Source organism: Octopus bimaculoides, chromosome 22 (genome assembly GCF_046866305.1).
Source record: "Octopus bimaculoides isolate indiv1 chromosome 22, ASM4686630v1, whole genome shotgun sequence".
Taxonomy (NCBI): domain Eukaryota; kingdom Metazoa; phylum Mollusca; class Cephalopoda; order Octopoda; family Octopodidae; genus Octopus; species Octopus bimaculoides.
Window position 1 is genome coordinate 12619597 of NC_142949.1, and position 12529 is coordinate 12632125.

General features: G+C 36.3%; 1 protein-coding gene and 1 non-coding gene across 2 annotated transcripts in view; both read right to left on the reverse strand.

Moving 5' to 3' along the window:
• LOC106873134 (U5 small nuclear ribonucleoprotein 200 kDa helicase) overlaps window positions 1–12529 on the reverse strand; it is a 68534-nt gene that overhangs the window by 36076 nt on the left and 19929 nt on the right. The window contains exons 12-21 of the mRNA XM_089339729.1: window positions 11756–11893; window positions 10763–10918; window positions 9224–9394; window positions 7711–7769; window positions 6643–6901; window positions 5843–5992; window positions 5129–5190; window positions 3592–3772; window positions 1672–1776; window positions 564–845 (exon numbers count right to left, since the gene is read on the reverse strand). Of these exons, the coding sequence (XP_089195855.1) occupies window positions 564–845; window positions 1672–1776; window positions 3592–3772; window positions 5129–5190; window positions 5843–5992; window positions 6643–6901; window positions 7711–7769; window positions 9224–9394; window positions 10763–10918; window positions 11756–11893 (1563 nt within the window). The remainder of the gene's footprint in view (window positions 1–563; window positions 846–1671; window positions 1777–3591; window positions 3773–5128; window positions 5191–5842; window positions 5993–6642; window positions 6902–7710; window positions 7770–9223; window positions 9395–10762; window positions 10919–11755; window positions 11894–12529) is intronic.
• LOC149131401 (small nucleolar RNA SNORD36) lies at window positions 3357–3427 on the reverse strand. Its single transcript, XR_016238026.1, has one exon. It is a non-coding gene; the product is annotated as a small nucleolar RNA SNORD36 (small nucleolar RNA).

The following is a 12529-nucleotide window of genomic DNA, read 5'->3' on the forward strand; positions in this document are numbered from 1 at the left end:
TCATGTAAACATTTATTTGTAAGAACATGTGGAAATTTTCATCACTTGAAACTGCAACCTGTTTTCTTGACCAACATTTTTTGCTAAAACCTTGCTCCAAAATAAATGTGGAATCATAACAAATTGATCTGATAACTGAATAAGAGTAATTTTGACCAAAGTGAGTTTCATTTGGCTTTCGTTAATATCAATAAAGATACACTGGAATAAATTTGGTCCCCGAGTATCGTTTATCTGTATACTCCTAGCATTATTCTACAAACTCAACTGAGTATCATTTATCTCTGTACTTCTGATGTTAATTCATAAACTCCAACCAAGTGAATAATTAGTTTTTAGACAATTGATACATAAACAATCTCAGACTGTATGTATGGTTCTGACAGCAATGAAGATGAATAAGACCCAACTAGTTGGGAATCAGAATTTTTGGGTTGTTGGACCTGTTTGTTTAAGCTCAGAAATATTTCAGTGCAAGATGAAGCATTGATACATTGCTATTTGTTCATTAGATAAGAAAATGGTGTTTATTTTTGCAAAGAAATAAGACTCAAAAGACTTACCTGAAAATTTCCAGTTTTACGGTCATACTTCATCAAATTGTGTTTGTCGAGTAAAGATGCAGCTGAATGGACGAGGTCTTTCCGTCTCTGTTCTAAAACAGGATCGTCTTTCTGGTGGTCAATACTAACACCATAAAGAGGGCCAGAACGCAGCATGCGGATATAGAGGTATGTGTAGCCTAGCCAATTAATGGCTTCTTTCATGTTCTGGACGGTGCCAAGGACCACTTCAGCATTGAGATTATCAGCAAGTTTTGTTATGAATTGGCTTTCAATGGGCAACTAAAAAAAAAAATTTAAAAAAAAAAAAAAAAAGACAAATAAAATAAACATATAATTATTTGGAGGGATTTTTACTACAATGAAATAAATGAATTATTGCTGCTGCTATTATTATTCCACTTGCTATACAGTATTTGTTGCAGGTTGTGTAATACTGGTGACATCTGTCCACAACCAGTGCATTGATGTAGCACTTTCAATTGTCAACCAGTTTTCTAAGTATTCTAGCAGTTCCAAAGAGTGTTGTCTTTTACAGGTGTTCCACCCTGATATAGTTCCCGATTTTTTAAAAATAGTTTTCAATTTTGGTACTCACAGTACCAAGTGCCCTAACAACAACTGGGAACCACCTCAACCTTTTTCATTGCCTACAAACTTACACACTGTTTATTTCTTTGGTCTTCTGTAATTATATATGATTTTTTTGCTTCAATAGTGTGGACAAACTTGGTAGAGAAATCCTAAAAAATCCTGTAATCATTATTAAGGAGGTGAGCTGATAGAATCGTTAGCACACCAAATGAAATGCTTAGTGGTTCAAATTCCTTCAAAGCTGACCTTGCCTTTCATCCTTTCGGGGTCAATAAAATAAGTACCAGTGAAACACTGGGGTCAATGTAATCGACTAGCCCCCCCCCCCCATAGTAGAGAGTATTATAATAATTATTTATTGTAAACCTAGCTGAGGTCAACATTGTCTTTTATCCTTTCATACAATTTCTGACAACACATTAAGACAAATATAATGTTTTCTAACCTAACTAATTAACAATATTAAGAGATAAGGGGGTGGGGAGAAGGAAAAGAAACCTCACTAAATCCTTACCTGTTGGTTCATGAGTGAAAGGTAATATTGAAGTTCGCTATGGTTTGTTATCATGATACCTTCTCCTCTTGTGTCATATTGGGGCCGACCTGCTCGACCAAGCATCTGGATAAAAGAAGAGAAACATGGAAAGTTAAACAAGACAAACAAACTAACTTGAAACTAGTGATGATTAACCCTTTAGCAGTCACATTATTCAGTCAAAAGTAATATTTATTCATTGTTTTGAATTAATCATGGATTATCTCACAGCTTTGGAGATTTTGATGAGGTAACTGTTAATCTTTAGAATGATATTGTAGAGTTGGTTGTGAGAGGCCAGACCTGGTTGGTTTCAAATGAAATGGGTAGAATATTTTGGCTGGTTTAAATGCTAAAGGGTCAAGAGTGAAGGGAGAAGGCTAAATCTTATGAGCTCATGGTTTTCAGGTAACATGTGGCATTTTTGAGTATCAATTGCAACTTGCCATGTTCATTCCAACTTGCAATTTTATATGGTCACTATTTGGCACTGAGAAGAATCGCTTAGTCACTGCTGCCTTCCAACAACTATGGAGACAAAGTGGGGGTGAGGTCAGCAGTGGCAGCATTATGAGTTATTTTCTATGGCTGGATGCTCTTCCTGATGCCAACCCTCACTCGTTTCTAAGCGAGAGTTTGGGTTAGGGTTGGTCCCTCAAACATGAATAGTAAAATGGTCAGATGTGTTTTCACAGAAGATTTCAAACAAAAGACACTGCTTGTGTTGTGTTGGTATTTGTTTACAGCAAGCATGCAATGTCCAAGTAAGGAGACACACATACACACAATGGAAGTCTTTCAGTATCCACCTAACAAATTCACTGTGAAGGCTTTGGTTGGTCTGTGCCTATAGTAGAAGACACTCACCAAAGGGGTCACGCGGTGAAATTGAAACTTAAACCATGGGGATGTCAAAGCAAACTTCCTAACTACATGGCCTCATGCCAACAAAATACACGAAAAGCCATTCTTCACTCTTCCTTCCATTAGCCTCAATACATTCATTGAGTATGTTGGCCCCAAGAGTATCCATATTTTCATGTCACACAAGATCCAAGCTGAGTTTTGGACAGTAAATAACTGCTTTGGGATCTCATAGATGTGAGAGGCCAGGTCCAGCCAGCTTAAACACACAATAGATAGAATATTTGGGTTGAATATGGCTGGTTTAAATGTTTTATTTCTTTATAACAAGCACTTAGGTTCTAACACAGAGGGGACAATACAAGGACAGACACAACACCACAGTGGGGACAAAAACATAAAACATGACATGAAATGTATAAAATTTATGATAATGAAATGGCTGCACTGAACCCCACTCTTAAGCAGTACCATTTTAAATGTTTTGTTTTTACATAGTTTTTAATCGTTTTCTTTTTCCACTTTTTCTTCCTATTAGCATCATAATTATATTCTATTATAACATTTACTTACTTTTTTTTTGAAGTCATTAAAGGTTTAAATGTTAAAGAGTTAAGTCATACTTGACTGAACTACTTCAGAAGTCAGATCTTATATCATACTGTCATCATAGAGATGAAGTAAGATTCAGACAGGTGAAGATCTGATATGCTGTACTGCAATCTCATGCTAACAGGGAAGAATCTAGGCTAAAACAATTATGATGATGATGAAATAACTATTTTCAAAACTGTAATATGATACCTAAGTTTTAAGAAGCTCTTAAAAACTTCATGATGTTCATCAAATGAAGCAAATCCTTCATCAGACACCAATCTACAGCAGACAACATTCCCAAATGATCTGGCGCCAATTGCTGACAGTTGATAACCTATGAACAAGGAATCAAGTAGCATACCCACCAAACCGTTTTAATTCTAGTCTCTGCCAAACTGAATAGATGGAAGAGTTTAAATATTGGTCAAGGAGACTTACCTGCATAACATCCAAAGCACTCAATTCAACCCATCTTCCTTTTTCCGGGCTGTACACCTGTGTTCCTTTGATGATTACAGTATGTGCAGGTAAATTAACACCCCAAGCAAGGGTTGAGGTGGACACCAACACCTGAATGTGACGATCTGCAAAGAGATCTTCCACAAGAGCTCGATCTACCCTGAAAGAGAAAAGAGAATAAACGGGTTTTTAAAGGTAATTATAATAATGAAGTAAGAAGCGACACAAAAACTGAATAGAAAAGGTGTTGGGGTCACAAAGAGAACTTTAGTTAAATAAGAATTAGAACTTAACCACCAGGGCTAAGTCTACGCCTAGGGTTTCTAACATCCATCCAGAGTGTTATGAAGAGTTGGCTGTATGGGTTGGTAAGAAGTTTTAGCTTCACAACCATGTTGTTTTGGGTTCAGTCTTACAGCATGGTACCTTGGGCAGGTCTCCATTATCCTCCACTACTATCCTAAGTGTATTTGTTAAATGCGAACTGTACGCGATGTGTGTGTGTGTCTGCGTATGCAAATGTCCATAAATATTTCATTTGCCACCATTTGAGTGAAGCAGTGCTGGTTCTGACATTCAATTTTAACATGATAACCAGATGTTCTGCACACCTGAAGCCCTGTGCTTAGCTGAAAAACAGGTGATGGTTGGCCATTGGAAGAACATCCGGCCACAAAAACCACTTACTGTCCAAGCCATGTTAGCACGGAAAAATGCATGTGAAATCAAGCATCAATCTTGCTGTGATATTTCATCAGGTTCTAAGTGCTTTTCTAAGGGAAAGGGAGACGTGAAGTGTAGAGACTAGAATGTTCGAGACAAAAGGTTGGAAGAGATGTGTAAGAAAAAGGATGATTAAAATATAGTGTCTGTAAAATTATAACAAAACTGCTTGGCAGAAATAATATTTGGAAAGTGAGGATTACAATCGTAAAAGCTGCCATGAAATGAAGGAGTTATATACATATGATACAGATAAGGAAATAATTTATTCTCAAACGTAGAATAATGCTGACAGAACAGCAGGAAAAATTTGTCAACTGGCTACTGACCAATTTTTCTGCAAAATATGGATATTTTATCCTGTTCCTACTGTTCTATCAGCATTTCTGCGTTTGAGAACAAATTATTTTCTTAATACATCTCAACGCTTCTAAAAGCAAACTTTGTCTGTTTACAGTTATCGTAATTTGAATTGATATATATATATATATATATATATATATATATATATATATATATATTTGGAAGAAAGTGAACAAGAAATAAAACAATTTACCAGGTTGACAGTGAATGTGGAGAAGATGAGGGGAGAAAAATGATGACAAAAGCAGACAAATGTTAGTAATGTGTGTAAGATGAAACTAAGAGAGTTGTAGGAAAAGACAAAGACAGTTTGCTGAGTTACACATAGTTGAAAATAACTGCACATAGAGGAAGATAGACAGACAGACAATGGACAAAAGGACAGGCAGAAAAAGAAAGAGAGAGAGAGAAGAATAGAAAAAGAATTTACTTAGTCATTCCGGCGTGGTGAATGGCAAAACCATATGGAAGCAGATCTCTTAACTCGAGATTCTAAGAAAACAAAAAAGAAAAGTTTTGAAGTGAAATAACAGGCAACATAGAATAAACATGGAAAAGAATAAATCTGATTTCAATATATTTTGCAATAATATCAACATTAATATTAATCATCATCATCATCATTGCTTTAATGTCCACTTTTCCATGCTTACAGAGGGTGGAGTTTTTTGAGATGGAATTATTTCTCTATGGCCAGACATCTTTTTGCAGAATATTGGAAATAAACGACACAGCTTGTATGATGGCGACATCTCATTTACAACTATTATGGACGGCAGACGTTAAACGATGATGATGCTGCGATGTCAAGACAAGGACAGCCACACACACACACACATGATGGGCTTCTTTCAGTCTTTGTCTACCAAATCTACTCACAAAGCTTTGGTCAGCCTGGGGTTATAGTAAAAGACACATACACACAGCAGGCTTCCACAGTTTCTGTCTACCAAATCCACTTGCAAAGCAAAACAAAATGGCAGGCCTGGATCTACAGTACACTTGCCCAGGACACTGGTCGTACAGAGGGATTGAACCCATGCAAAGCAAACTTCTTAACAACACAGCCATGCCAGCACCTATATATTATGCGTTTTATCACAACAGGATGTAAAAGCCAAAGAAAATACTTCTTCCACAGTACCTTCACTTGCTCTGCTTCATTTCTTAATACTTCAGTAGAAGCTGACCCTTCTTTCAAAAAAGACCCCAACGTATCTTTCTCAAGGCACATGTCTCGAATTGCACGGGCAGTTTTGCCGGTTTCTTTACGGGAATGAACAAAAACCAGAACCTGTAAAACAACATTGGAGGGAAAATATAGAACCAGGGTTTTGCTTAGGAAGCATTTCACACACGAAAATTGAATTGAAGATTTGTAAATATATCTGAAAATTTGCACAAATGAGAACGCCACTGGAATCAGTTAATAAGCATCAGTGACAGCATCTGGTATATACAACTGAGACAATATTAGATTAAAATAGCCACCTATGTATCATACTTAATGTATATACATCATCTGATAGGCCAGTTACTATGGTATTCGCTCTGAGATAACATCTCTCATGGAGTCGCTCTGTTAAAAATGCAATAAATAATATTAGATGGAAACAAATGCCAGTAGCAGCCAACAACACCAGATGTGTACTGGCCTTTTTGAGCTTTTTCATTGGTGTGGACTCTCAACCAGTCACACGTACAGGTGAAATGTACCAGGCACTTTCACTGGGACAAATTTTCGTCTCCTTCCAATATTGTTTTCAACACAGCAAGTCCATAGCAGTTGTCATCTTGGGACAAAAACTGCAATAACTGGCCTACCAACTATGTATATACATTAAGTACAATCCATCATTGTCATTTAGTAGCCTTTTTTCCCACTGTTAGCATGGGTTTGACCCATAGACGGCTATTAATGAAAGAGTTATTACTTGTAGGTACCTGGTTTTTACCGGCATGTTCCATTACTTTTTCGTACACAATTTCATTCATAATTTGAAATCGTTTCACAGCTTTCTTTTCAGTGATTCCAATAAACTGTTGTTCCAGTGGCACCGGCCGGTAGCTGTTGTCGAAGAAGAAGAGGCCCTGTGAGGCATCAACTCTAAGGAATGTTGCTATATCTTCATAATTGGGGAGTGTGGCACTGAGACCCACTAAACGAACTTCCTCCCGAGTTGTTTCTATGTTCCGGATTGTTCTGTGGTGAGAGAAAGAAAAAAAAAAAAAAAGATGAACAATTTCCTCTCTTTCTATCTTTTATTTCTTTCAGTCATTAGAGTGTGGCCATGCTGGGGCACTGCCTTGAAGAATCTTTAGTCGAATGAATTGACCCCAGGTCTTATTTTTTAAAAGAAGATACTTATGCTATCTCACTCTTTTACCAAACCACTGTTATAGGGATGTAAACATACCAACACTGGTTGTCAAGCAGTGGTGGGGGATAGACACAAAGCCACATATATAGACACACACACATGCAATGACAGGCTTCTTTCTGTCTACTAAATCCACTCACAAGGCTTTGGTTGGCCTGGGGTTACACTGGAAGATACTTTCCAAAGACACCATGCAGTGGGACTTGAACCCTAAACCATCTGGTTGGGAAGCAAACTACCTATAAAGTAACCTCATGGCCTAAGTGATTACCAGACTGTTTAACCCTTCAGCATTTAGATTACTTTATCAAATGTAATGCTTTTTTATTCACATTGCATTGAATTATACGTTATCTTGTAGCTTTCAGATTTTGATGATGTGATTGTTTATGTTTTAGAATAACATTGTTAGGTAGGTGTGAGAGGATGGATCTGTCTTGTTTGAACATAAAGCACATAGAATATTTGGGCTGGATATGAGTGGTGTAAATGCTAAAGGGTTAAGAGACAATCTACCAGAGGAGACATTAGAAATAACAGTTCAATTTATTGATGGGCAATCACGAGGAAAAGATAACAAGATTAAAAAAAAAAACCAGCTGGCATGAAGGTAAGAAAAGGAAGCCCTTACCGGGATACAAGAGATTCTAAGACAGGCCCTCGGTCATCATGTAGCAAGTGGATCTCATCCTAAAGAAAGAAAATGAAAACATATACAGAAGGAATGATGATTATAATGATTGCTGTTTATATTATAAGGTTACCTCTGCCATCCCAACTATGGTGAAACAGCAGCAAAGATAGAAAAACCGAGTGTCTTGTATTACAGGCAACTTCTGTAATGGAAATGTTGCAGTCCAGAAAATTTTGAAGTAACAGAAGAGTCTGCTATCTGAAATCACTAACTGTGATGGTAGTCATGGTAAGGGTGCCTATATTTCTTTGAATTCCTTTATGATCTGATTTCAAATCACGGTGGAACCAACTTTTACTGTTCATCTTGTTTTGACTGATAAAGTAAGTACCTATAATAAACTGGGGGTAAATCCAATTGACTGGGTACCCCCCCCTCTCCTCCCACCGCACACATAGAAATTATGTCAATATGATCAATCATTAGGGAGCAGTCGCAGGTCAGTTTGGATGGAACTGACCAATACAATAAGTGAAGAGATTTGGGATTGCATTCTAGTTGAGGTCCACTAGTCTTTGACTTTCTTATTCCATATTCTTCAGCTTTCTATTTCTTTGAAAACATTCGACAAATACGAGAGAATACTGGAATCAATATGATTAGGATGATGCTGGATCAAACTTACAGCTCGGAGAAATGTTTTTACTGATACAATTGTAGAAAAGTCGAAGAGGGAAAGCTACCGTGTAGTTAAAACAAAATTAAAAAACCAGCCTTGATATGAATTGAAATTAGTTTCCTGTGGTTGAAATCTTCAATAATAAAAATAACTTGACAACCACATTTTATAAACAATGTAAGTTTTAATAATTGCTTTCTTTTAGCAAGTGATAAACATCAAATTAATTAATAAACAGCTTTCTTCATTATAGAGTAGACACTTTTTTTTTTACCTTATTAGACTCAGTCAAAACTTCCTAATATAATAACGAGCGTAGTGTTTTTATATATATATATATATATATATATATATATATATATATATTTGTCCAGAATCATGCCAGGCACAGAAGAGGAGAGAGAATAGTAATTCAGTGAAGGAGAGTAATAGCCCTGACTGAGAGGGAGTAAAAGAAAAGAAGGGGTGAAAAAAAATTAGCGTTTCAACTGTGTGTGAGTATATGTGTGTGCATGTACAAGGGATGTATGTGAATGTTTATATGTGTGATTATTATGTACCTTATTTATATATAAAATACTATAATTAGCCGTCATTTTTGATGGCATGTGGTCAGCTAGTACTAAATAATGATTAAATCATTGACGTGATTAAGTGATTGTTGACAACATTTTGAGACAAACTTCAAATCTGAGATCTAAGATACAAGTTCCACACTTTTAACAACGCAAAAGAGCTTTTTTTAAAAACGTTTTAGAGATTTGGTTGCAAAATATTAAAAACATTAGAGAAAGAAAATCAAACTGCAAACATGAGTAAAAGGAAACTTACAAAAATCATGAGTCGCACAGCTTGAGTGTAGGTTCTCTCACCACCTTTACGAGTGATGATATCCCATTTCTCTGGAGTGCAGACAATTACTTGAGTTGCAGTAATCTGTTCCTTCGTTAACTGGTGATCTCCTGTCAGTTCAGCAACTTTCAAACCATATGATTTCAATCTCTAGAAGAATGTAAGAACATAAAATGTGTAATTAAAATTAGACATCCCTTGTGTTATGGCAACTCTACATAATTTGGCACTGATGGAAATTGGAAACTATGACCACTAATTTCTGGATGGGGCCTTTAATTTCACCCTTATGGAAATTTTAGTAAACTTTTATAATTTTAAAACCAAAATCATAACATTTATTACTTTTCTCTGAACATTGTCATCATCTATGTATTCCCTCCTCCAACCAACCCCACCAATTCAACTGACCTTGTGGACTTGCTAACATCACCCATTAGTCTTTGGTGCCACTTACCTTTCCTTTTTTTATGTGCACCAATTCAACTGACTCAAATCTTGGTACTAATTTTAACCACAAAGTATTGGTCAGTCTGTGACCATAGTAGAAGGCACCAGCCTACAGTACCATGCAATGGAAGTAAGCTCTAAAATACATGGCTCTAAAACAAACTTCTTAACCTCAATGTTATGCTCTCCTCCCCATAGGTACAGAGATGATTGTGTGATCAAGAAGTTTGCCTTGGAAGCACCTGGATAAGGGTTTTGTATAAATAATTCAGCTTCTTGACTGTGATTGTTGAAGGGGTGGTGGTGGTGGTGGATTCCTTTTGTGGTTTGTCAGGTGTCTTGTTTACCTGCATCTTCTAAAACAATTAACATCTGGGGACACTTGTTAATACTTACATTGTTCATCATCATCATTTAATGTCCATTTTCCATGCTGGATAGTAAAGCAGGAGTTGGCAGGCCAGAGAGCTGCACCAAGTTCTAACTCTGTTTTGGCATGGTTTCTATGGCTGGATTCCCTTCCTAATGCTAACCACTTTACAAAAGTGTACTGGATGCTTTTTACAAGGCATGAACACCAGTGTTTTTTACATGACACCATCACCAACAGGGTCACCAAGTACCTAGCAAGACAAAAACCCTTCAACTGGGAAGTGGGGGAGTAGTATTAAGGGATGTGTGGCTTTGTGTCAGTTGAGAGATTTAAGGTACAGAGGAGACAAGAATAGACAAGCCAGAGAGCTCTACCAATTTCAAAATCTGCTTTCGTATGGTATCTACAGCTTGGTGTCCCTCCCAACACAAGTAATTTAACAGAATGTACTGGGTGCTTTTTATGTAGCAATTAAGCTATTTATAATAAGAATATTCCAGTTGGAAAACAAAAGAAAGTGAGTTAAAAAGTAAGATAAAGGGGGTGATAGTGAGAGAGATGATGGCAGGGATGTGTTGGGGTATGTCCCCAAGGAAAATAGTTGGCAAGAAAAGAATTATGAGGGTAAAATATATAAATCTATATTAAAGTATAAAAATAATTGAAGCAAAAAAATATATTGAAAATAAACTTACCTCAGTAAAATTTCCAACCATTTCTTGTACAAGAGATTTCATGGGTGCAATATAAACAACTTTAAACTCATCCGTATTAATGGTACCATTATTGTTTACATGTTTACCAATTTCTCGCAGCATGCAGAGTAATGCCACATTGGTTTTACCGGCACCCTAGAAGGAAAAAAAGAATGTTATATAGAGATGATAGATAAATTCTTCAATTGAATTTTATATATAAAAAAAAGAACATGACTAGAGTGTTGGGTGAAATATTTTTTCTGACCTCCCAACATTTCTTAAATCAAATAAGTCCCTGTTTTGGTTCCCACTTCAGGGATTGGCTGATAAAGAACCAGGTTATGTACAAGTATCTTTACAAATTGAAGGTCCTATGGTAATGAAAGAAACTGTTAAAAGAAATGAGTCCTATAACAGACCTGCTTGGCTGAGATCATACTTCCATAAGTGGTACTTATACAAGGGCTTGAACTCATTACAACCAAGAGAACACTTGCCAATAATACGGTATTCTTGCCACTTGGAACATAGAATGTTTAACCCCTTTATTACCATATTCTTCTTGAAATATACTGTTTACCTTATAGATAATTTTGAAAATAATGACGAATATAGTAAAAAAACTTGGTCATTATTAACCTGTTATTTAGAACATTAAATTAGCAAGAAATTTTAATTGGAAATTTAAATTTAGATCACTTCAACTCTTTAGTATCTAAATTGGCTATATCTGGTCAAAATAGTCGACCTGTTTTATGTTCAAATTGACCAGATCTGGCCCCTCACACTATCCCTACAATATCATTCTAAAAATGAACGATTACTTCTTCAAAATCTCAAAGCTACAAGATAATGCATGATCAATTCCATACAGGGTTAAAACAAGAAGTGTGTACCACAGAATCAAAGACAATCTTGGGCAGGTTGGTATCAAAAGGGTTAATGGACATACAATATGTTTAGAGAAGGGTCTTCTGTGATGGTACTTACTGTTGGGGCACACAGCAAAATGTTTTCAGATGTTTCCAAAGCAGTCTTGCAAAGTCTGCTTTGTATTCGGTTCAGACTCTTGAAGCCTTCAAAAGCTGGTTGAGCATATTTTGGTAAGCGCTCAATTGGAATCAAAGTCTTCGAGGAAAATAGAAAGAAAAACATAAATGCATAAAATAACCGTTAACACTTCAAAATAGAAAATAAGAAAATAAATAAAAGTATTCATTAAACTTTGAAAGGGTTATTAAATTAATGCATTCTAATTTATAGAAAATCACTAGAGTATGCATCTTTGATCACATGATCGTGATCAACCAGACTATTGTATGTTGTTACACATCTCTGATCACAATGTGCTTTGTGTTGTTTTAGCTTTTGAATAATGCCACCTCACTGGTTAGGCAAGCAGGCCAACATTTCCCCTGATTGGGAAGCTGATCCATTGCAGGGTGACCTGTTTAGTGATAAGTGGACTGGGGTAACATGAAATGAAATGTTTTGCTCAAGAACACAAGGTACAGCTGGTTTGGGAATTGAAACCACAATCTCATGATCATGAGAGCAACACACTTAACCACTAGGCCAGACACCTTCACAAGTGTCTTTGAGAGGTAAATAAAAAAAATTGACACCTCTGAGCATATTCATTCATTCACCTTCTGTACTCCAAGGACTTCTTTCAGACTGTAGTTAGCCAGTGAATAAGGGTTAGCACTAAAGGAGCTGATGCTACCATATTCTTTCACTTGCACTAGAATAGGTCTTCAATAA